Source organism: Mustela nivalis (assembly GCF_964662115.1).
Source record: "Mustela nivalis genome assembly, chromosome: 14".
Lineage (NCBI taxonomy): Eukaryota > Metazoa > Chordata > Mammalia > Carnivora > Mustelidae > Mustela > Mustela nivalis.
The window spans coordinates 76,548,630-76,574,307 of record NC_139033.1 but is presented as its reverse complement, the minus strand read 5'-3'; the positions used below and the strand labels follow the sequence as shown (position 1 = coordinate 76,574,307).

General features: G+C 39.2%; 1 protein-coding gene across 4 annotated transcripts in view; it reads right to left on the bottom strand.

Moving 5' to 3' along the window:
* Window positions 1–25,678, bottom strand: part of RALBP1 (ralA binding protein 1) — a 58,231-nt gene that overhangs the window by 2,165 nt on the left and 30,388 nt on the right. For all 4 annotated transcript variants that reach the window (XM_082697352.1, XM_082697353.1, XM_082697351.1 and 1 more), the window contains 8 exons: window positions 24,146–24,444; window positions 21,614–22,072; window positions 17,613–17,962; window positions 15,995–16,156; window positions 14,868–14,999; window positions 8,490–8,597; window positions 2,264–2,385; window positions 1,461–1,584 (listed from right to left, as the gene is read on the bottom strand). In XM_082697352.1, the coding sequence (XP_082553478.1) occupies window positions 1,461–1,584; window positions 2,264–2,385; window positions 8,490–8,597; window positions 14,868–14,999; window positions 15,995–16,156; window positions 17,613–17,962; window positions 21,614–22,072; window positions 24,146–24,389 (1,701 nt within the window). In that variant the 5' untranslated portion in view covers window positions 24,390–24,444. The remainder of the gene's footprint in view (window positions 1–1,460; window positions 1,585–2,263; window positions 2,386–8,489; window positions 8,598–14,867; window positions 15,000–15,994; window positions 16,157–17,612; window positions 17,963–21,613; window positions 22,073–24,145; window positions 24,445–25,678) is intronic.

Below are 25,678 nucleotides of genomic sequence, written 5' to 3'. Positions count from 1 at the left end.
ATGGTTTGTTTTAAACTGGCTCCTGACCACCCCTTAGGTAAGTGGAAGATAGAAGTGACTTTACCAGCCATCAGAAGTGACAAGTCAGAGACAAGAGGAAATCCCAGAGTTGTCTCAAAAGCAGATATCCTTGTCTGTTGTGAACGGCATCACTTCACACATGTCCTGTAGTACTTGGGCAAACAAGCGCTATCGGTTCTACAGCGCTTCACTCCTTCAGCAAAGCCGAGGGAGCTAATCCCAAACTCCACTGAGCTCCGGAGGCGGCGGGCTAGCGCCTGTGGCTCAGCAGTGGCCTTCACCCGCAGTACGTGTGTCCCAGCCTCCCCTGCAGCCAGCCATAGCTGGGCACTGTGCGCCTCTGACAGGATCGGGCATAAGCGCTGGCTTCTACTTGCACTGCTTGCCCTTAACCACCAGGCCCTCTTGGGTTCCTTCCCTGTTGCTGCTAAGAGTGGATAAAACCTAAGTGCCTACTCTGGACCCCACGTGTCTTCCACTCGTGTGGAGGGTGGGAGACCTAGACGTCTGCCAGGCAAGGCACAGAACTGTCTTGTTCCAAAACAGAAGAGTATTCTCTTCATTAAAGCAGCTAAGCCTGTACCCTAAGTCCTACAATTCTGGAACGTTTTCCTACTTAGGATTTTCATATGATCTGTAAAACGTTAAATAAAGTGCCAACACGAGGACCTTCTAAGGAAGGGAAGCTATCTGGAGGCCCAGGTCCCAACTGTGGCTCTGCTTTTCCCACAACACAGCCCTGGCTATGGCAAGTGTTCTGAGCCTTGAGCCTCGGTGGGCTGCCCCGTCTCAACTCTGTCTGTACGACTTACTCTTTTCTGTGGAATTCTAGTTTTCTATGCAGTGGGTGGCTCTGATCTGCCCCAGCTGCTGAATGTACCGGGATGAGAGAAAGTCATCCCACCATTCTTGGACTCTAAGAATGGCTTTCTCTCAACCCTCAGGTAAAACATCCAGAGACAATGATTAATCTGGGGTAAGAAGGGAAATTCTGATCATGTAAATCTCTTGCTTTCATTTCACCATGCGCTTGCCTCCCAGATCCCCAGTGCCAAATTTATTCACACTGGCTGCTTCAAGGATTGAGGGACGAGAGAAAACTTTGTCCCCATTTTACCCACAGGTGAGTCAGGCGACTCTTCCTTCTTCCACCAGCACTTCTCTTTCTGTTCATCTCTGGGAAGTTAGCCCAGATCTTCCACAACCGTTCAAGGACAGTCAGGAGAGGCTTCCCCGTAAGTGGGAGTCACCACACCCAGGGATGCCTCGTGAGGTCACACCTGTGCTGTGTGCTCGGCCAGGACCAGCTCACGCCCTGCACACACTGGTGAGATGTCCCCTAAACTCCTCTCTACTCAGCCCCCCGCTGTTTCCCAAGGAAAAGACGACTTCTAAGGGAAAGAGGTAGCCTCTACAAGTTTGGGGAAGCTGGTGCTCACTTCTAGTTCTTCATTCTGCCTCTGTAAGTCCTCCAGGATGATCTGAAGCTCCTCTTCGTCCTCACTCTCACTCTCACTGTCTGAGGAGTACTCCTCAGTCTCACTGCGGCCATGCTGCTGACGGCTGTGGGCGGGAGATCAAGAGAAAAGGACAGTGAGCAGAGGAAGGAATGCTGCCTCCTTCCTACCCTTCTTTTAGATTCACCAGGTTTTCATGACACACTTAATATAGCACCATTCTTAAGGCTTAATCAAGATGAAACTTAGCTGGGGCGCCTGGGTGGCTCAGTGGGTTGAGCCTCTGCCTTCAGCTCAGGTCATGATCTCAGGGTCGTGGGATCAAGCCCCACATGGTGGGGAAGCGGGGGGGGGGGGGGTGTCCCTGCTCAGCAGGGAGCTTGCTTCCCCCCCCCCCACCCCTGCCTACTTGTGATCTCTGTCAAATAAATAAATAAATAAAATCTTTTAAAAAAGAAGAAGAAGAAGAAACTTAGGGGTGCGTGGGTGGTCAGTCAGGGGAGCGCCAACTCTTGGTTTCAGCTCAGGTCATGATCCTAGGGTCATGGACTCGACCCTGCTTGTACTCCATGCTCTGCAGAGTCTACTTTAGAGTCTCTCTCCCTCTCCCCTCACCCCCAATTGTGTACACACTGTCTCTCTCAAATTTTAAAAACAAAGAGAAAGAAAAAGATGACTGATTTGGATGCCTAGTTCTTTTGTATGAAATCTGAGAGCTAAAACAATTTTATGTTTATATTTAACTAAATATTCTTGTATACTTAAAACTCTCTGCTTTCCTTTACCTCTGAATTTCAGCAATCTCGGCTCTGAGGCGTTCAATCTCTTCTTTTTCTGAGGCAATCTGTCGGCGCAGAAACTGCTCCATAGCTAGAAGCTCCTCCTGTTCAGTCAGGATCTCATTCTCCTGAAATAAAGACCACTGGTGAACACCTTTGGAAGTATGAGTCTAGGACAAGTCACTTTTCTGGGACATTGTTCCCTTGACTTCTTTAGCCCTATACATGCATAACACAAGTTATGGGAAAGCTTGGACTGCAAAGCTTGTATCCTGTTTCCTTAATGTTAAGGCTCTCTGAGAAAAGGTTCTCTGGGAGGAATGTCTAGATTTTTCTCAAGACATAAAATGCCACCTAGGAATCCCATGTCCTCATTTTGCAAAAGTTCCATCACACTGGGCCATCACACTGGGCACAAAGCCAAAGGTCAAGTGACTATGTCTGTTTTTGATTCTCAGTCCCTTCTGAATGCCTTCTCACCTCTCAGTAAAGGGAGTGTCTGTCAAAATGGCCCTTGACCATGCACTGTGATAAAGACCCAGGAAATACAGAGCTGATGTCAGTATCATCTCAAAGCAGATCTAGTAAAGGCAAGATGTTCCCAGAAATCTTTTCTCCTCACCAAAAGCTACCATCCTCTTCAACGCATGTCCCCAGAGATGATAAAGAGCAAATACTGTGCTTTCACAGAATATGCATTTTTTTTTTAAGATTTTCTTTATTTATTTGACAGACAAAGATCACAAGTAGGCAGAGAGGCAGGTAGAGAGAAGAGGAAGCAGGCTCTCCAAGGAGCAGAGAGCCCAATGCAGGGCTTGATCCCAGGACCCTGGGATCATGACCTGAGCTGAAGGCAGAGGCTTTTACCCACTGAGCCACCCAGATGCCCCCAGAATATGCATTTCTAAAACTGAATCACCAAAGTGGGGGGAAGAAAGATCTACCCAACCCCTCCAACCTAGAAAAAAGAACCAAACCAGAATGTCAGAGGCAGAAATGTATGGCTATGAGAACAAGGAGTTGTAGGCAAAGGTCTACAGCATTTCCTTCCCAACTCCTAGGTATCCAGAGGATAAGCACCTTTGATCAAACCTGAAAGACACTGTGGTCAGGTTCTAAAGGGAACCATCCAAAGCTTCTGGCAAGCATGAATGAGCTCTTGGAGATGGAATATGCGGTGTTCCTTCCCCACGGGCTTCTAAACACAGATGCCTTTCCTTTACCACAGTACACCTAGTAAAACTAATGTGCTGAGAAATATCAGACTGGAAAAGTCTGAAATAAAGACATAATCTGGAACCTCATCTCACCTTCAGGGGAAGAGCTATGTGTCCCTGTCAAGCAAAACATGGTCTTTCTCAAGTGACAGAAAAGGCCTGGAACTTGCATGGCTTTAGGTATCCCACTTTCATGGATTTCTGGGAGTACAGACTGATTGCTGTCAGAATTTCATTCATTTCTGGTTAAACTCTAGAAGATTCTCGTTAAAAGAATTTCATTCATTTCTGGTTAAACTCTAGAATATTCCAGAACAGAGTTAAGGTTGACTTAAGAAGTTCAGAGGGAAAGAAAGGAGCTCACCTTCAGCTCTACACCTAGAACAATACATACTAAAGAACTATTTGTCAAATCAATGAAAAATAAAACAAGTTATCTCCAACAACTTTCAACCGCAAAGAATAAAAATAAATATTATCAGCAACAACAATCAGATAAAATCTGTACTGTGATGGGGCGCCTGGGTAGCTCAGTTGGTTAAGGCACTACCTTAGGCTTGGGTCATGATCCCAGGAGTCCTAGGATCAAGTCCCATGTCAGACTTCCCTGGCTCTGCAGAGAGCCACCTCCTCCCCTCCCTCTGTCTCTCCCACTGCTTATGCTCTCTTTCCTCTCTCTCTCTCTCTCTGTGTCAAATAAATCTTTTTTTTTAAAAATCTGTACTATTACATTTTAAGAATCCCAAATTTTGTGGTCAGGAAAACTATTAAAGTCCAATCTCATTAATATGGAAGAAGTACAACTAATCTGTAAGTTGGGGAAAACACATAAAACTCAGACCTGTGTATGAATAAGATAAGATTAAGCACCTAGGGGGCACCTGGGTGGCTCAGTAGGTTAAAGCCTCTGCCTTCAGCTCAGGTCATGATCCCAGGATCCTGGGACGGAGCCCCTCATCGGGCTCTCTGCTCAGCAGGGAGTCTGCTTCCTCCTCTCTCTCTCTGCCTGCCTCTCTGTCTACTTGTGATCTCTGTCAAGTAAATAAAATATTAAAAAAAAAAAAAAGATTAAGCACTTAGAACAGTGTCCAGTAAAAAGTAATCAGCAAAAGGTAGTTTCTTTCTCCAGCAGAACACTTAAGGAAATGCCACATAAAGGTAAGAACAAATACAACAGGCATGATCCCTCTCAGGCTACCAAATCATCTTACAACTTTTTTTAAAAGATTCACACCTCTGTAGTTGAGCTTCTCAAATTTAATATATGACGATCATTAAGAGTCTTGCAACAAAAAAAAAAAAAAAAAAAAAAAGAGTCTTGCAACACACTCCTGAGCAAGCAACAGGTCAAAGATGAAATCTAATTAGTAATGAATCAAAGTGGAAACACAACATGTCCAAAGTATGGGATCCAGCAAAACCAACTCGAAAAGGGAAGTTTATGGTACAAATGCCCTCACTAAGAAAAAAGTCCTGAAACAACCTATCTCTACACCTCAAGGAACTAGAAATAGACCAAACTAACCCTAAAATTAGTGGAAGGGAGGAAATGATACAGATCAGAGCAGAAATAAATGAAATAGAGACTAGAAAATCAATATAAAAGATCAATAAAACTAAGAGTTGGTTTTTCAAAAAAAATAGCACACCTGTAGCTAGACTAAAAGAACTCAAAACCATAAATCAAAGAGGAAACATTACAATTGATACCACGGAAATATAGAACATTGTAAGAGATTACTATAAGCATTTGTACACCAACAAACTGGATAACCTAGAAGAGAAGGAAATGTTCTGAGAAACATATTACCTACAAAGACTGAATCAAAAAGACTGAGTATCGGGACGCCTGGGTGGCTCAGTTGGTTAAGCAGCTGCCTTCGGCTCAGGTCATGATCCCAGCGTCCTGGGATCGAGTCCCACATCGGGCTCCTTGCTCCGCAGGGAGCCTGCTTCTCCCTCTGACTCTGCCTTCCACTCTGTCTGCCTGTGCTCACTTTCGCTCGCGCTCTCTCTCTGACAAATAAATAAAAAATCTTAAAAAAAAAAAAAAAAAAAAGACTGAGTATCTGAACAGAGCAATACAAAGATTGACTCAATAATCAAAAATTGCCTAACCAAACAAAAACAAGGACCAGATGGCTTCACAAGTGAATTCTACCAAATATCTAAAGAAATAGTTCCAATCCTTTTCAAACTCTTCCAAGAAAACTTTAAAATGCTCCCAAACCTCTTTTTACAAGGCCAGCATTACCCTCGTCCCAGAGCCAAAGACATTACACGAAAGTAACAGGCTGGCACCCCTGATGAACATAGATGCAAAAATCCTCAACACATACCAGCAAACCAAATTCAACAATACATTAAAAAGACCACACAACATGATCAAATGGGATTTATCTCTGGAGAGCAAGGATAGTTCAACACATGCAAATCAATAAATGTGATACACCACACTGACAGAATGAAAGATAAAAAATCCTATGATCATAATCTCAGTAGATGCCAAAAAGCATTAGACAAAATTAAAGTTTTTCCTCTCATTATAAAAAATCTTAACAAAGTGGGTATAGAAGGAACACAGATCATCGTAATAAAGGCCACATTTGGCAAGCCCACAGGTAACATCATACTCAACAGTTAAAGGTTAAAAGCATTTCCTCTAAGATCAGGAACAACACAATTATGCCCACTCTCACTTCTATTTACTATTTACTACTGGAAGTCCTAATTAGAGTAATTAGACAAGGAAAAGAAATAAAAGGTATCCAAATTGAAAAGAAGTAAAATTGTCTCTGTTTGCAGACTATATATTCCATATATAGAAAACCCTAAAGATGCTACCAAAACAACAGAAAACAAAAAACCTGTTAAACCCATTCTGTAAAGTTGCAGAATATAAAATCAACATACAAAAATCCGTTGTATTTTTGTATACTAGCAAACTATCTGAAAAAGAAATTAAGAAAATCCTATTTACAATAGCATCAGAAAATAAAATATTTTGAATAAATTTAACCAAGGAAGTAAAAGATCTATTAAAAACTAAAACATTGATGGGGCGCCTGGGTGGCTCAGTGGATTAAGCCGCTGCCTTCGGCTCAGGTCATGATCTCAGGGTCCTGGGATCGGGTCCCGCATCGAGCTCTCTGCTCAGCAGGGAGCTTGCTTCCCTCTCTCTCTCTCTCTGGCTGCCTCTCTGTCTACTTGTGATTTCTCTCTGTCAAATAAATAAATCTTTAAAAAAAAAAAAAAAAAAACTAAAACATTGATGAAAAAACTGAAGACACAAATACATGGAAAAATACCCATGTTCACAGATCAGAAGAAGTAATATTGTTAAAATGTTCATACTACCCAGAGAGATCTAGAGATTCAAAATTCCAATGGTGTTTTTCACAGAAATAGGAAAAAACAATCCTAAAATTTATACAGAACCAAAACAGTCTGTTGGTATCAAAGCAATCCTGAACAAAAGGAACAAAGTTGGAGGCATCACACTACCTGATTTCAAAGTATACTGATTTCAAAAGCTTTATTTAATAAAACAGTATGTTACTGGTGAAATAGAGACCAACAGAGTGGAACAGAGAGCCAAAAATAAATCCACCCATTTACGGCCAACTCATCTTCGCAAAGTGCCAAGAACACGTACAGGGAAAGGACCATCCCTTCAATAAATGGTGTAGGGAAACTTGTCTTCCACATGCAAAAGAATAAAACTGGACACTTAACCTCATTCCATATATATAAGTCAATTCATAATGAATTAAAGATTTAAATATAAGACCTAAACTATGTAACTATTAGGAAAAAACAGGTTTTTCAGGAAAAACACTGGTCTAGGCAATGAATTTTTAGATATGACCCCCCAAAGCAGGCAACTAAAGCAAAAAATAGACAAATGGGATGGCATCAAACTAAAAAGCAAAGGAAAAAGTCAAAAGAGTAAGGAGATAACCTATGGAATAGGTGAAAATATTTGCAAACCACATATCAGGTAAGGGGTGAATATTCCTAAGTTTCTAAGGAATGCAACCAATACAACAGGTAGAACACAACCAACCCATTTCAAAAATGGCAAAGGACCTGAACAGACATTTCTAAACAGAAGACCTACAAATCACCAGTAGATAGATGCTCAACATAACTTATTATCAGGAAAATGAAAATCAAAACCGCAATGAGATATTACCTCACAACTGTTAGGATGACTATTATTTTAAAAAAACAAAACAAAACAAACAACCATTGGCATGGAACTCATACACTGTTATGGGAATGTAAACGGAAGGCAGCCATTACGGCAAATAGAATGGAGGAAGTACCATATGATCCAGCATTTCCATCTCTGGGTTTAAACCCTAAGAAAATGAAAAGGATACTGAAAAGATACCTGCACTGCCATGTTCATTGCAGCATTATTCACAATAGTCAAAAGATGAAAACAACTCAGTGGTCAATGCACAAATGGATAAAGATGTCGGTGTGCACAGACACATACACTGGAGTATTATTCAGCACTCAGCACTGAGAGAAGGAAACCCTGCCATTTTAGGATAACATGGATAAACCTGGAGGACATGATGCTAAATGAAAAAAGCCAGAGAAAGGCAGATTGTATGATCTCACTTTTAGGTGGAATTAAAAAAAAAAAAAAAAAAAAAAAAGTAGAACTCATAATAGTAGAGAGCAAAACAGTGATTACGAGAGGCTGGGGGAGAGAGAAGATGAGGGGATATTGGTCAAAAGATACAAAGTTGCAATTACAAAGGAGGAGTAAGTCTAGAGATCTAGAGAATCTAGATCTCTGGAAATACACTAAAGGAATGGATTTCAGGTGCTCCCATCACAAAAGGAAAAGGTAGTTAGATGAGAAGACAATGTTAACAAGCTTTATTGTAATCATTTCTCTATGTATAGGTCTATCAAATCATCATGCTATACACTTTAAATATGTACAATTTTTTTTTTTTTTAAGGATTTTGAAAAACAGAAGAAAAAGGTTAGCTTACCTGGGCAAGGAGAATATTTATAACTTCCTCATTTTCATTCATTTCTTCTTTGGAAACATCCTCTTTTGAAAGACTGGCAATCTCTTGTGCAATCTTGGTTTCACACTCCTGTTCAAATAAGACAAACGAAGAACTGGTCAGCCCAAATGTAACACATATTCAACAATTTCACACCATCACCATTTAGAAGTTTCCTTCTCATTTCCTAGAGCTGAAAAGGTAACAGTTGTAGCCAGGCGAACTATCTGGCTAGAGGAGGATTTGTTAACTGGGCTTGGAAAATAACATGCAGATCTTGGTTTGTGGCTGCACCACGAAAATGGTCAATTCTGGTTAATGTGTTCACCATTTCTGGAACCCATCCATATAAAATTATATCCTGTGATACTTTTTTAGAGAAAGGGTGTCAATTTTAAGTATGCAATTCAATTAATTTTGACAAATGAATACAGCCAAGTCACCATCACCACAATCACGATATAAACATTCCCATCACCACACAAAGTACCTTTCACCATCTGCTGGCACCTGACAACCACTGACTTATTTTTCATTGCTATAGTTTTCCCTTTTCTTGAGTTTCATATAAACTGAGTCGATCCATAAGAAATATTTTATATGTGGCTTCCTTCACACAGAATAATGTTTTTTTTAAACTATTCATCTACTTTGCTGTTTGTATTAGTAGTCTGCTGAGTAATATGCCATGATACACCAATCTGTTCATCCATTCACCAGCTGATGGACATTTGGGTCCTTCCTAATTTTGAGCTATTCTAACTAGAGCTGTTATGAATATTTCATACGTTTATGTTTTGTGTGGGTATGTGCTTTCTTCTTTTAAATACTTAAAAGTGAGATTGCTTGGTCATATGGTAACCATATGTTTAACTTTGAAAGAAACTGCCAAACTGTTCTCCAAAATTACTATACCATTTTACATTACCAAGAGCAACAATGAGAGGTCCAGTTGCCCCATGTACTTGTCAACACCCGGTTTTTGTTTTTGTTTTTTCTTTTTACTTGTTTTTATAGAGAGGGAGAAAGAGGGGAAGAGAGCAGAGGGGAGGGGCAGACAGAGAGGGAAAGAGAAAATCCCAAGCAGGCTAGAAGCCCGATACAGGGCTCAATCTCATGACCCTGAAATCATGACCTGAGCCAAAAATCAAGAGGAAGATGTTTAACTGACGGAACCATCCAGGCACCCCAATACCTGGTATTTTCAATTTTAGACATTCTTGTTGGCGTGTGGTAGTACCTCATTGTGACTTCAATTTTTATTTCTTTAATGTCTAATGATATTGAGCATCTTTGCATGTGCTTATTTGCCATTTGTACATGATCTTTGGTAAAGTGCTTTTTCAACTTTTTTGCCTTTTTTTTAAATTTTTAAAATTTTTAGCCTTTTTAAAACTGAATTATTAATTGTAACAAATGTACCGTACTCTGGTGGGAGAGCAGAATATATACAGGAAATCTCTGTACCTTCCTCTCAATTTTGCTGTGAACCTAAATCTGCTTCCAAAAAAATAAAGTCTAAAAAAACCCTGAATTGTTTGTCTTATGAGTTTTTTAATATATTCTAGTCCTTTATCAGGTATGTTTTTTTACAGAATATTTTGTCACAGCCTCTGATTTGTATATTCATTTTCTTAATGGTGTCTTTTGAAGAGCATGTTTTAGCATGCCGATAAAGTATAATCTAACAAATTTTTGAGAGAGGAGGGACAAAAAGCACATATGAGCAAGAGTGTGGGGCGGGGGGGTGGAAAGGCAGGTGGCACAAGAGAGAGGGAGAAGCAGACGCCCCGATGAGCAGAGAACCGGATGCGGGGCTCCATCCCAGGACCCTGGGCTCATGACCTGAGCCGAAGGCAAACACTTAACCAATTGAGCCACCCAGGCGCCCTAACAAATTTTTCTTTTACAATTCATGGGTATTGTGTCCTATTTAAGAAATCACTGCCTAAGCCAAAGTCATTAAGATCTTCTACGTTTAAAAAAAAGAAAAAAAAATCTATGTTTTCTTCTGGAAGTTTGCTTTTTTGTTTTTTGTTGTTTTTTTTTGTTTGTTTGTTTGTTTTTAGGTCTTAATGTATGACTCATTTTAACTTAATTTCTGTATATGCAGTGTGGAAAGAGTCAAGGTTTTGTTTGGTTTTTCTTTTTTGGTATATAGATATCCAACTGTCCCAATACCATTTATTGAAAAGAAAATCCTTCCCCACAGAACTTTTTTTAAAAAAAAAAGATTTTATTTATTAATTTGATAGAGACAGGGAGAGAGGGAACAGAAACAGCTAGAGTAGGAGAGGGAGAAGTAGGCCTCCCACCAAGCAGGGAGCCTGATGCAGGGCTCAATCGCAAGACCCTGGGATCATGACCTGAGCCAAAGGCAGACACTTAATGACTGAGCCACCAAGGTGCTCCTCCCCACAGAACTTTTATCCTCTTTGCTGAAAATTAATTGTCCATATGAGTGTGGTCTATTTCTGGACTTCCTATTCTACGTCTACTTTTATCAAATATCCACTGTCTTGGTTACTGTAGCTTAATAGTAAATCTTAAAATCAGGTAATGTGAATCCTCCAACATTGTTCTTTTTCCACAGTCATTTAGAACATTTGTATTTCCATATAAATTTTAGAAAAGCCTGTTAATTTCCACAAAAAAAACCCTGTTGAGATTTTGACTGGGACTGACTCCACAGATCAATTTGAGAATATCTAACATCTTAAAAATATCGAGATGCATCACTCCATTTATTTTAGGTCTTTATTTTGGTCTATATCCAACTGCTCATTTGCTAATCTCAAGAAATATAACAGAGTACTGTGCATCTAATCTTGTAACCCAGAACCCTGCTAAATTCACTTATTAGGTTTTTTATAGATTCCTTAGGATTTTGTATGTAAACAGTCATGTAGTCTACATATAAAGACTCTCTTTCAATCTGTATACCTTTTTCTCTTTATTGTACTAGCTAGAATGAACCTCCAGTAAAACGCTGAACAGAATGGTGAAAGCAGAAATCCTTGCCTTATATACCCAATCTTAGGAGAAAGCATTCAGACTTTCACTACTGTGTACAAAATTAACCACAGATTTTTTTCAGGCTATATCAGGCTGAGAATGACATTTGCTGAAAGCTTTTATCATGAATAAGTGCTGAATTCTGCTAAATGCTTTTCTGCATTTACTGATATGATCTTGTAGTTTTTCTTACTTCTTACCATAATGAATTAAATTACTTCTATCTTTAAATTTATTTTTTGAAAAATAATTTTTAAAAATAAGTTTATTATTTTAAAAATAAATTTATTTTATCTTTAGAAGTAATTTATTCCTGGATGGGCATGGGGAGGGAATAAAAAAATAGAAATAATTTATCCCTCAAAGTTGAAATCAACTTGACAGAATCTCATGAAAATTTATGAATGAATTAGCACGTATAAAAAGACAGCATGAAGAAAACTGACAAAGGTAATCTATCCTTTTCTATGCGCTGTTACAACTCCTTTTTTCAGGAGAGAAGGAGAAGTAAGAGTAATGAAAATCAAACACACATTATCCCTGTCACAGGTCTGAGACCCTTCATTTGGAGTCTGGTGGGCAAAGGGACATGGTTCATAATTACAACCATGAGGTCAGTCAGTCAGTCATTGATTCCAGGCTGAAGCATGAAGGGGACCATAATGACAACAGGCACGGGAAACAAAAGATAGATAATCTGGTAAGCAGGAGAAAATAAGGAAGAAAAATACACAAAGGCTTTTGCTAGTCTGCCAGTCCTGGAGTACATGTGTAAAAAACCCCATGAATGCTTCCTTTCTGATGACGCTAACTCCACATAAATGTACACTCGCCCAGTCTGATGAATGCTAATGTTCCCTAGAAGTAACACTGGGGCCTGTCACTGAATTTGCACATGGACTATAAGACAGTTTAGAGATCTGAGATCTGAGCCTCAGTGTGGCTGAGCAACTTCCAGGCTCAGAGCCAAGCACCACACACTGAGCCCAAGGAGATCAAAAGTCTGACTCGTGCACCCCAACCTTATCAGGAGTCACATGCTAGTCTTCCTATTATTAGGTGAATAAAACTCCTCCTGATCTTCAGTACCTCTTTGTGTTTCCAAAGAGCTGACTCAAAGGCCTCCAATTCCCCAGCAGTCTCTGAAATGTCTCACTATCCAACTTCTCTGTTTACAAGTACAACCAAGCAGGAAATGACAAAACACCTTTCAGTAAAATCATCTGTTTAATTAAAAAAAGAAAACAAAAAAAAAAAAAACAACTTTCTGGAGAGATTCCCTATTAGGATGAAATTTACCAGCTATATGAAACTACTTTCAGTTACTAGCCCCCCAAAACTACCTTTGCCTATAGCAAAATGTAGGTATTTATACATACATTTTCTTTGATGCTATTAAAGATTTATTTATTTTAGACAGAGTGGGAAGGAGGGTCAAAGGAGAGAAAGAGTTTAAGCAGACTGTGGCTGAGCTTGGAGCCTGATGCGTGGCTAGATCTCACAACCCTGAAATCAGGACCTGAGGCAAAACCAAGAGTCAGATGCTTAACCGACTGCACCACCCAGGTGCCCCTTCTTTGATGCCACTAACGATGTTACTACAGGGGCACCTGGCTGGCTCTCCATCCAGACTGTGCATTTAAACCCCACACTAGGAGTAAAGCTTTAAGACAGTTATACAGATTGTTTTAGCTTTATTCTTAAGAAAATGTTTGTCCCTCTTCATTAATAAAACCATGACTTGCACATTTATCTACTGAATATCATGGGTCAAACATTAACAAGGCCAACACTGGGTCATCTCAGTGAACTGAGTCAGTGCCTGTAGAAATGGCCTACGTTGTCGGCTAGTCAGTCCACAAGGTGCTTTTTATATTTTGTTACTTTGGTAACATCCAATGGGTACCTGGCCAGCTTGGTTGGTAGAGCATGCCACTCTGGAATTTAATGTCATGAGTTCAAGCCTCATGCTGGGCACAGAGTTTACTTAAATTACAAGAATAGAAGAGTGATTCCCTATTATACTTCACAGATTCAAAAGTTGTTGATGCTTTGCCCCATTATTGTTTGTACACCTTCTCTTTAAGCATGCACTTGAACATTTTTGGGTTTTTTGTTTTTTGTTTTTTTGTGTTTTTAACAAAGAACAGGGGTGCGCAGAGAGAGGGGGAGGGAGGGAGAGGCTCCATGTCCAGTGCAGAGCCTGACAGGGGACTTGATCTTACAACCCTGAGATGGTAAACTGAGCCAGAATCAAGAGTCAGACACAACCAACTGAGCCACTCAGGAGCACATGCACCTAAATATTTCAGTGTAGATTTTTTAAACAACAAACACACTCATATTAATATGGTATAATTATCAAAATCAGAACATTTTAAGGTTGACCCAATTTACTAGTACAGCCTGTTTCAGCAGTTATCCCAAGTGTCTTTCATAACACTTCATCAAACTGCCCAGGATCCAACACAAGGTCCACTTATTGTACTTTGTTGTGTCTGTGTGGTCTGTGGAATAGTTCCTCACCCTTCGTCTTTCACGACTTTCATACTGTGTGTGTGTGTGTGTGTATGTGTGTTTTATTCTCCAGCTGTGTTCACTGAGCGCCTGAAACCCGTGCTATGACAGTAGCCGTGAACACACCTGAGCATCCAGATCTTGATTTCTAAATACTGAAAGGAACCATGGCTCCTTGGACAAAGAGCCAACTGCAGGGCTGGGCTAGAGAAAATACAAGATAAACCTCGAACATTCTGTTGTGCCAGAAAGAAAGGAAACCTCAAAAACTGATGAGTGCATGTCAGAACACTGGAGCCACTCGAGCGGTTCTTACTGGCTAAATATGTATCAATTAGATTATAAAAGTATTGATTACAATATCACACGAAGTATCAATAAGTAAATTAAAAAGGTAAAAAAAAAAAGCAACTTTCTAAATTAAACATTTTCCTGGTATCAAACCGTATATAATCATTAACTGGAACATTTAAGCAAATAAATTTCCCATCAGGAACTTCACTTCAGGAAACATGTATATATTGTGTTTTTAAAAGAAACTAACTGGGGCGCCTGGGTGGCTCAGCTGTTAAGTGTCTGCCTTTGGCTCAAGTCATGATCCGGGAATCTTGGGATCAAGCCCCGAATCTGGATCCCTGTTCAGTGGGAAGCCTGCTTCTCCCTCTCTCACTCCCTCTGCTTGTGTTCCCTCTCTTGCTGTGTCTGTCTCTGTCAAATAAATAAATCTTTAAAAGGAACTAACTTAAAATTGTATATAAAGAAAATTCCAGCACATTCAGTTTATATTCCATTATAAACATGATATACCAAAATGACAAATTTACTCACCTGTCTTTTAGCTTCTCTCAGTTTCCTTTTGAGGGCTGTCAAAATTCTTTGTACTTCCCATAATCTTTCTTCTTTAGATAAATCCTTTACCCCAGCCTGCAGATCTCGATGTAAACAATTCAAAAGAAACTCCTAGAAGACAACATGCCACACAATGAGTAGTGTCCCATGTCTTATCATCTTAAAACCACATCCACATGCAATTTCTCAAGATGTATAACCAACTATCTTTCATTTATCACTAAGGGAACGAAATAATGGCATGAATTATTTTTTCAAGCATATGACTGCAAAATCCTTTTTTGCCTGGACATTGGGTTCTCATCATTAATTTACACCGGTTGACTAACAGTTCATTCCTAACCCTTCCTATTAACAACTAATAATGGGAGCTCAAAGTAGATAAAGGAAAGAAAATCAAATAGGAATTTGATAATGTGTATGCAAATAAAAGACATAATAATCATCAAATATAAGTAGATTTCTCAGTCTTGAATTTCTTAATCAGTTTTGCTAAACACACACACAATCAGATGAACGATGTCTTCTACCAAAGTAGCACAGTGGAAAAGCACAGGATTTGGGTCAAATCCCAGTTCTATAGTTCAGTAACTACGTAGCACAGGGTCAGATATTTCGTTTCCCCAAATTTCTTTGTATCTGTAAAATATGGCTGGTCACAGCAACCTTGTCCAGATAAGCTAACATTTTTGGACTCCTTACAACATACCTGGCAGCATTATCTCATTTATGGTAATAAGCTTCACATCAAAACACAAAATGACCCATTTTAAAATGGGATCACCATGGCTTACAGAATTTGACCAATCTGCCTAAAAATCAGTCCGCTAAGAAAACCTAGGGAGAACTTAAGGCCAGGTCTTTTGATTTCAAAACTGTGTTCTTTCTACAATATTCTCACTTCACTGGCATGAAAGTGCCAGACAGAAATTTCTGCCTTCCATGTGCCATGAACAATGTGTCTAACATAGTTCCAGGCACACATAAATGCTCAGTGAACAAGAACTGCTCCTACTAATCATTACTACCAATCATCGTCATCATCCAAAACGGTCAGAGCAAAGGTAGGCTCTTTGGGGCTGAAGCGTGGGGCTGAGCACACACACCTGTCTTCTGATCTCCTCCTTGATGTTCTCCTGGGTCTCTGGCAGTGTGGGCATAGTGGCCATGTTAGACCATCGAAGAGGTTTTGTCACTTGCTTTAGTATCACATTTCCAAAGAGCTCTTGCACATGTGTGAAAAACACATATAGGACACGATTGCTAATCTAAGAAAAAATAAATAAAAAGATTTGCAAAAAAAAAAAAACCTATTCAAATTATCATTTTATTTCATTTAATTTGCGTCTGTTGCATAGTACATCCTTTAATCCTAGACATGGGGATGACAATTTTCCTCAGTAGTGACCAGATATGCTTTGCTAATCAATGGCCAACTGAAAGAAAAGAACGGAAAGGCAGCAAGAGTTCAGTGAGTATTCCAGCACCGTAAGGAACTGGGGGGAAAAAAAGGATAGGAGAAAAGATGCAGAAGTCACTGGCCATCAATTTGCTCTTTTTTAGCAATATAATATTAACTGATTTTAAAAATCTTATGTTCATTATTCTCAAGTTATTTTGAGACCTTTTAACTCACACAAGTAGATCCATTGAGGAACACGAAGGAAGTAAGAACACTTGCAGGTGTCAAGCTGGGCTGAGTGCAAGAACCCTGACTCCAGAAACGATGCCTTGTGGACAGATATGCACAGCTAGCATTTAAATATGATGCTCATATGCTGGGAGATCAGGACATTAATTATTTTCTACCTAACACTTACAATACACTTGAACCTTCTATGAAATAATTGTCCCCAATATAGTAATATCAAGTAACAATGTAATATTTACCAAATTCTGAAAGCCTGACTAGTCTGAATGATCAAACTGAAATCTGAGAAACATTTTACCTCCTAAACACAATCAATGAACAAAGAAAGTGTAAGAAAATACCCTCTTACAACTGTGCATTATAACAGTGGCTGATAATAACCTAGTATACTGGCCAAAGAGCGAGCTTAAAATAAAAATACAACCATCACTCCATTTTTTGTCTTTTATGTCTGGCTTCAATAAAATATCAATAATTCTAATTAAAGGAAAATATATGCTCTGCGCCAGGACCAAGTGAGGAGCAATAAACAAATGCCAAATATTTATGTTGTAAAGAGACACCAATTAACACACTACCCAGCTCCCTGAAATGCCCCCTCAGATTAAATTTCTGTAACATTCTTCCCTAGGATCTATCTTTATGAATGAAATCACCAGGTTAAGTCCCTGACCAAACAAATGACGTTAGGCCCCCTTGTGCCTGAGTCTGATATGTGGACATGATATAATGAGGCAACAGTGCTATTCGAAAAAATAAATCTTTGAAATTCTACAGATGAACTCCATAATCGTGGGTACCATGGGCTTCCCCTCTACTCATGACGGATCACTGTCATCAGAAATGGGTTTAGAAACCCACACCAAAGACTGTACAATACTCAAATTACAAAGCTACACGCTGGTCTTATGATGGCACTGTCCATATCCTGAAAGAAAAAGACCGATATTCAGGCTAATCTACCGTCTACATTTGCTGGTTAACTGTTTCTGTATGCGACCCAGCAACAGAAAATGTCTCTGACACTCCCCAGGGTCAGCGTCAGAGGGCATGTGCGCAGAAAGGCCATGTACCTGAACCGTTGGGCTGAGCACTATAGAAATGTTCTGTATATTCATTTTTGTTTCCAGTTCCTTTGCGATAACATGGTCCATGTGCACGATCAGCCAAGAAATCAGAAGATAGTTACATTCTGGCAGTTCTTTGAGCAAGCGCTGGAATTCCTGCACCTTCTCGCTCTCTGTGCTCCTCCCACATGCCTCCTCAAAGCGAGGCATCAGCTCTTTGGTAAGCAGATTCTCCGGAAGGTCTCGCAAATACTGCTTCAACAAACTGGCTACAGTGTTAGGTTCATACTCTTCCAAATTGGGAGACTCCTCTCTGTCATAGGCCGCTTTCAGCTCATCCACCTTTGATTTAATTCCTAAAAACATTCAAATTCCAAAGAAAAAGAGTATCAAGCAAATATAAATAATCAAACAGCTTTTTTTTTAGCACAGCACCCACTCCTCGGGGGAGATCTGGGGAGAGCCAATCTGACAATAACAAACCTCTAGTTAGGAAGTATTTATCCGCTCAAGGTGTGCACAATTCCTCTATGAAGAAAGTAATACGAAAAACCACACTGTGTGGGTGAATTCAACCAAAAGCTAAATAATGGAAACTCAATACTTAGAAAAAAAACATCAGAGCAATCACAGAATATCTTAAGTTTCAAAACATGCCAAGTGACTTGGGGGGCAATTTTTTTTTTTTTTTTTTTAAGTTTAAATCTAGGTAGGTAAAAATTCAGGCAGACATTCAACTACAATCCAAGCATAAATCTTGCTCCACATGAGTGGCCAACTGCCTTTTCTAACAAGTCACAAGACTGACAACATAAAACACAACTCAGCATTTATAAATGTGTCCAAAAAGTTGTGAATAATTACTTTTTTATAACATATGATAAATGCAAAAGGTGGGTTTGCTGTCAAAACACACTCTTTGAAAAATCTTATCCATTAAATAAACCCCATCTGATTTCTATTTTTAAGTTCAATTGTTATTTTCTTAATCTGAAACACAGCTGGAACCAAAAAAAGTGAAACTTGGGTTTCTAAAATCAAATTGTTTTGCTTTTCTTACAGGACAGAAAGAAATGCTGACACACAAAATGACTGCTTTTCAAACATTTTGTAAGTTTTTAAGTCCTTAGGCCGATCTGCAGTTAAGTGATATGGATTCATAAAAGTACAAGGTAGCTTTCTGTTGTGTTTATTACTCAAAACTTTAGGCCAATTATTTGAAACAAGCCACAGATTAAGGCCAAGAGACTGTAATGATTGATGCAAATACTCCAGCGTCATCTAATCTGAACAGCATTTTATAATCAATAGTGCTTACATCCAGAATTTGGCCTTCCTTATGTGAAAACCTTCCATTATAATAAGTCTGTAATTTATCCAGCACTGACAAAATTGATAACTCAATTTTATCCATTGAAAATATGAGTATAAGAAATTTTATCAATTGAAAGTATTAAAGTAAGAAGACAAAGCTTATTTTTATATAATGGTCATTTTGAAAAAGAAAATAATTCTCTTTTTTTTTAAAAAAGATCTTATTTATTTATTTATTTATTTGAGGAGGGGAGGAGCAGAGGGAGAGGGATAAGCAGACTTGGTGACAAGTGTGGAGCCTGACGTGAGGGTCAATCCCATAACCCTGAGATCACAACCTGAACCGAAATCGAGAGGTGGATGCTTAACTGCCTAAGCCACCTCCGTGCCTCAATAAATCCCTTTTTCTTGAGTGACAACTTCAAGTAAAATTCTTAGCAAAGACCCACTCTCTCTATTTATATGTATCTAATTTTTCTCCCCCATCTGCCTATCCAGAAAATTGCTCAAGTAAATAATTAAAATATGTGTCTGGTTTGCTGTTACTCTGAAATTATCAAAATGTTTTCTTTTTAAGAATTGGACACTTCAAATAGAACATCCTACGTAAAGAAAGAGCATGTCCAAAATGACATATATTTGTTCTAAAACTGGAATTTACATACAAATAAGTAAGAGCCAAAAATCTCCAGCAGATAACAGTATTGTTATGGGCATTCAAAGAAAGAAAAGTCACAGCCATAAACTCTAATCCAGAATGCAGCATACTGTCAGAGCTTAAAAAATAATAAAAAATTGATCAAAGCAGAAGCTCAGCCTCCAGGAGTCAGTGATCAGGGGAACAGCTCCATTTGAACGCTCTGACACACAAAGAGAGGAGTTCTGCAACTCTGACTCTCCAAAAGAATGCAAACATCAAAAATAGGTCAAAAACAAAAGAATCCTTTGAACAAAGCTGTAGAAACTCTTCAGAGAAACTTTCACCTCCAACAAAATTCCTTCCTGCCTATCAAACATGTGAGAGAAGCAGCTATCTCAGTCAGTACTGTTTAAATCTTTACAAATCAATTAATCATTAGTTAGGGGTTTTTTCATCTTACTTAGCTTTAAAAGTCAAATCCTGGGGGGTTCCTGGGGGGCTCAGCCCATTAAGCAGCTGCCTTCAGTTCAGGTCATGATCCCAAAGTCCTGAGATCGAGCACCACATCAGGCTCCCTGCTCAGTGGAGAACCTGCTTCTCCCTCTCCCTCTGCTTACTGCTCTGCCTATACCTGTGCGCTCTCTCTCTCTCTGTCAAATAAATAAATAAAATCCTTAAAAAAACAAAAAATAAAAGCCAAATTTTCAAATTCATTTAAATGTGTTTATCTCCGTGTTACTAGAGAGTTATAAATTCAAATTCAATGCCTAACTTGTGGATTTTATTTTCTAGAAAATGGTTAACATGTTAGCTAGAATACTCTTAAACAATGACATGCTATCTAGCGGACTAGGTAAAGGGTTCCCCAAATACCAAAGGTGCCTGTCCCTTCCCAAAAAAAGAAAAAAAACAAACCTGCCCTCTAAAAATGTTTATGAGCCAAATAAATGGAAAAACTCAAGGAGTCTCTCTATATATTCTAAATTTGTATGATTTGATTCATAATGAAAACGTGTGACCAACAAGTTTTTATAAAACAGATCTCCAGTATTAAGAAACTGAATCACAGGAAGGCAATGATCTGGAGCACAGATGTTGCCACAGGCAGGACAGACTTCCACCCTATATAGTTCAAAAGTCCTACTACTTTGTAAGAAACAATCTTTTTCCTTTAAATAGTACAATAGTATACATTATGCTTGATTTTAGACACCTGAATGTATTCTATTCTTGCCAAACATGAAATTTTAATTTTCACAGATAGGGAACATACATAGATGGATTTTCCATCCATAGATGGAAAATCAATTTTACTCATCTATGGAACAGCTGCATGCAGCTGACAAAAGCATTCACATTTGGGCCTAAACATTTAGCAAGTAACATTTGTATGTCCCTTAGCCGAACTCAGGGAAGAGGATTATGTCAATAAGTGTCTCGTGCAGGGCGCCTGGGTGGCTCAGTGGGTTAAAGCCTCTGCCTTCAGCTCAGGTCATGATCTCAGGGTCCTGGGATAGAGCCCCGCATCGGGCTCTCTGCTCAGCAGGAAACCTGCTTCCCTTCCTCTCTCGGCCTGCTGCTCTGCCTACTTGTGATCTCTATTTGTCAAATAAATAAATAAATAAAATCTTAAAAAAAAAAAGTGTCTCGCGGCCAAGACGCATTGTTCACCCAGATACCCTTCCTTGTCCTGCTCATCTCCCTCACAACGCTGAGCCCTGCTCAGAGAGAAAGGAGGCAGGAAGAATAAAGCACAGTCTGAGCGCACCAGAGGGAAGGGACACTACTCAGATACTTCACTTAGACTCAGGGGGCTGCTCCCCAAAGTGAAAACTAGTGTGGAAAGCCTCCTAAGGGAAGGGAAAAGCAAACTGTGGACAGAGACACGCGCGCGCGCGCCGGGTGGGGATTTCTGCTTAACTGGAAGGATGGAGGAAATGGACAAGACTTAGGACCCATGCAATAATTTTCCTCACAAGCCAATCATTTTCCTTCCTGTGAAAAACGGAAGTGAATTTTCAGACCACCCAAGAGGAGCGCGTGTCTCCAGTACCTGACACTCTGTAAATGCCTTCGCACTTCATGCCGTACTTCTCCACGTAATCCACACACTCGCGGAACACCGCCGGCAGCCGGATGCCATCGTACATCATGGTCCGCTCAGCTGCATCAGTCAGGGGAACTCCGAAAATGGGCTTGAGATTGGGGACGTCCATCTGAGGCACCTCTGGCTCCTGAATTGGCTTCTTCTTTTTCTTCTTTTCCTTCCACTGTTTAACAACATCAGCTGCTGTCAAGTCTTTCGACTTCTTCTCTTTATGTTTCTCTTCTTTGTGCTTTTCTTCTTTATGTTTTTCCTCTTTGGGTTTCTCTTTTATTTTAAAATCCTTCTCTTTCTTTTTAGAAAAGCTGGGCTTCTTAAAAACATGGATTCCCTTGGACCTTTTCATTTTGGAAGGACTTTCAGCTTCATCTCCAGAGCTATCTTCCTGAAAGGCAGCATAGCCTTCAGCTGCCAAAGAAGTACAGGAAATAGAAGTCATCTATCTGTTTAATGTCAACCCGGCCATAAACTTCCTAAAAACAGGACCCAAAAAAAAGTGCTACCGGGCACTGGCTACCTCGCTTTTCACTCCTGGTCAATGCCTCCTGGGTACTGCCAGTAATGAAATGGGTTTCTTCTCGGTGCAAAGGAGATGAGGCAGTGACATCTCCTGACCACAAGAGAGGGAAATGCAAAGGACTAGTTACCTTTACGACTGGTTTTAGGTGGAGTTTTGGCAAACCAAGTATTATGAATACACAACAAAGGGATCTACAGGGAGGGCTAATGGAAAGGGTCCTTCTATAAAAGAGCTTTTTCTCATCATCTGACAAGGTGCTCTTACTTACTTTAGATTTTTCCCACACATTTGGTCCCTGTAATTTGAAGCAGTCTGACACCATGACACAAATGGCACTGGTGTTTGGAGGCTCCCGTACTTCCCCTATCACACCCCGCCCTCCTGTCACTATCTGTTAAGTTCCTTCTGGAGACTGGAGCAGGGACTGAAGACTCAGGTGGATGGAGGACAGAGCCAGGAGATTCCCTCGCCTCTGGGTGGTCGCTGACACATCCACCCATTTCCCAGCATCTCGAGCCCTGGTTTCCACACTGACACTTGCTTTGTATCATATTAGAACTATCCTAGCTTGGTTTTGTTGCCTCCAAATATAATTCTCCTATTCTTTTCTTTAGCCAGCTGCCTTAAAAGCTATTTTATAACAAAGATAAAAAACTATTTCACAAATCACCCTCTATTTAAAATACTACAACCAGAAGGACGGGAACACGGAGGGCATGATACCATGATATAAAGCCAATGCAGTTCTCAGACAATGCTGGTGTGAGTGTAAACTGGTACAACCACTTTGGAAAATTGTTTTGCAAGATCTACTACTGCTAAAATGAGCATGGCCTATAAGAGAGGAACTCCAATCGCAGGCATACACAACGGAAATGGATAAACACCTGCGACACTCACAGAATGAGTAGAAATATTCATTTTATCATCTCAAGTTATATTCCATTCATCACACATTTCAATCCTCAAAGAGCTTCTGTAGAAAGCACCAGCTACCTTAAGTACTAGAAGCCCAATTCATGAGCCAAAGAAGGCAAATAACCCAAATGACCAATAACAGCAGAGTACATTCTAGTATATTAATGCAACGAAACAAAATCCGGCAATAAAAATGAACTAATTACTGTCACGTTAAACAACATGGATGAATCTAACAAATGTAACTTTAGGCGGAAGAAACTAGATGCAAAAGGAAATATGCTTAATTTTTATAAATTCAAAATTAGGCAGCTTCAAGCTATACTGAAAGAAGCTTTACCTCTGGGAAGGGTGGGGGATTCGCTTTGAAGGGATAATGGAAGGGAATTTCAAGGGTGTTGATAACACTCTATTTCCAGATGCTTCTAATTACAAGGACATATATCCATTTTGCGATATCTCATTCAAGTTATACACAATGTGTCCATCCTACCTCAGTGTTATGCTTCAAAAAACAAATTAACTTAAAAATATCATAAAATTCAAAATAAAGCAATACTTGAAATAACTCAACTGATCTGCTTTTAACATATTAAAGAGCTATGCTTAAACAACTCACCTTTCCTACTGAATAGGAACTATAAATAGAATACATTATGGTATTTGCTTAAGACAAACAAATAACAACCTTTTTTCAGTTCCAATAAAGTGTAGTACCCTAAATGGCTTACACAACCTAGACAAGAAAGTAATATTCTATATAAGTAAAATTCCAGTATCTACTTCTTATACATTATTTAAAATAACCAATATAAGAAACTTCTACCAAAAAACTTTACCATTTCTGGAAACTTGGTATTTTTATTCACAAGAATAGGACCCTAAAATACAACTCTAGTATACAAAAATTGAGACCCAGAAAAGTAAAGAACAGAGAATGTCAAACAAGAGTCTTTGGACATATTCCAGAAGACAGCAGGTAAGGGATCAGAGTAAGAGTTTATCTAAAACATATCAAAAGCATAGAGAAAAATGGCACTTACTCCTTTTTTCTTTTTTCTTAAATTTTCCTTTTTTCTTCCCATGGTCTTTCTCATCATCAGACACTATGTCAGGAGGTTCATGGAGGCTGTCATGGGGAGGCGAGGGCTCGCCGGTGCGGTACAATCCAGGGAACTTAGTAGGGCTGATCTCCTCAGAGCTGGGGGTTCGGGTAAGACCACTGCCATGCTCCACCCTGCGGTGTTCACTGGGGCTGCTGGTGGGGGGCAGGAAGCACTCAGTCATTCTGCCTCCCTGATGAGACAGTGAAGAGGGTTTCTCTGTTACCTATCCATTACACCTGCACATAAGGGAAAAAGGTCATCAACACCAACCAAAACACAAAAGCACCAAACACACACAAAACATAGTGAGTAATCTTGCATTTACAAATCAAAAACATTTCTCTTCACGACCCCTCTTTAGAAATACTCATTCATTTTATCATCTCAAGTTATATTCCATTCATCACACATTTCAATCCTCAAAGAGCTTCCGTAGAAAGCACCAGCTACCTTAAGTCCTAGAAAAATAAACCAAATGAAAATCAGAGTTCTCAAAGTAGTATACAGAGTTTCTTTTACAAAGAAGTCCCCCATTGTAAGGGGTTTCATTTTGGTGGCTACATAAATCTTACTATTTTCTTTAAGGTTATGAACAAACAACTATAAATAATAAATTATAAAAACAACTTATATAGCTATGCATGAATAGTTCAGAATCATAATTAAAATTTACAATAGCTGTAGTGATATATTTGATGATTCACGCAATTATAGATGCTTAAATTCTATATTGCATGATATTAAGTCATTTGTGTTGATAATAACTATTTTATTTTGTACTGAAATTCTGTTGAAAGAAACAAGGGAGCCCTTATTTGCTCAATCCTAAAATACAAACAAAATAGATTAACTGGAACGGACACTGCAAAGGACACAGTAAGAACTCAAGATTTGTTCACTTTTTCTTCCTTAGAGGTTACAGTCCACATACAGTGTTCTAAAGTTACTTGGATTAGTTCTTATTCCTCATTAATATACTTATGATATTCATTTGGAAAACTATTAGGATCACTTGTTTCTCTTTGTGCTTACTTTTAAGGTTATTTTGCAATTTAAAAAATCCATAAGCCCTAAATGACAAGACCTTTTCTGACCATGAACACAAGGTAAGACAAGCAAATATAAAAAAAAAAAAAAAATTTTTTTTAATTGCAATTTGCAACAGCTTAAGTTCTTTAAACTGCAAAGAGTTCTTACAAATCAATAAAAATATGAACAAATCAAGATAACCACACAAAGGATATGATGTAATTCATAGAAAAATGACTAATATCCATATGAAAATAATGTTCAAGTACAATTCTAATTTTTTAAAAGATTATTTATTTATTTATTTGACACAGAGAGAGAGAGAGATCACAAGTGGGGGGGGGGGGGGCAGATTCCCTGATGAGCAGAGAGCCTGATGTGGAGCTCCATCCCAAGACCCTGAGACCACGACCTGAGCTGACACTGAGCCATCTAGGCCCC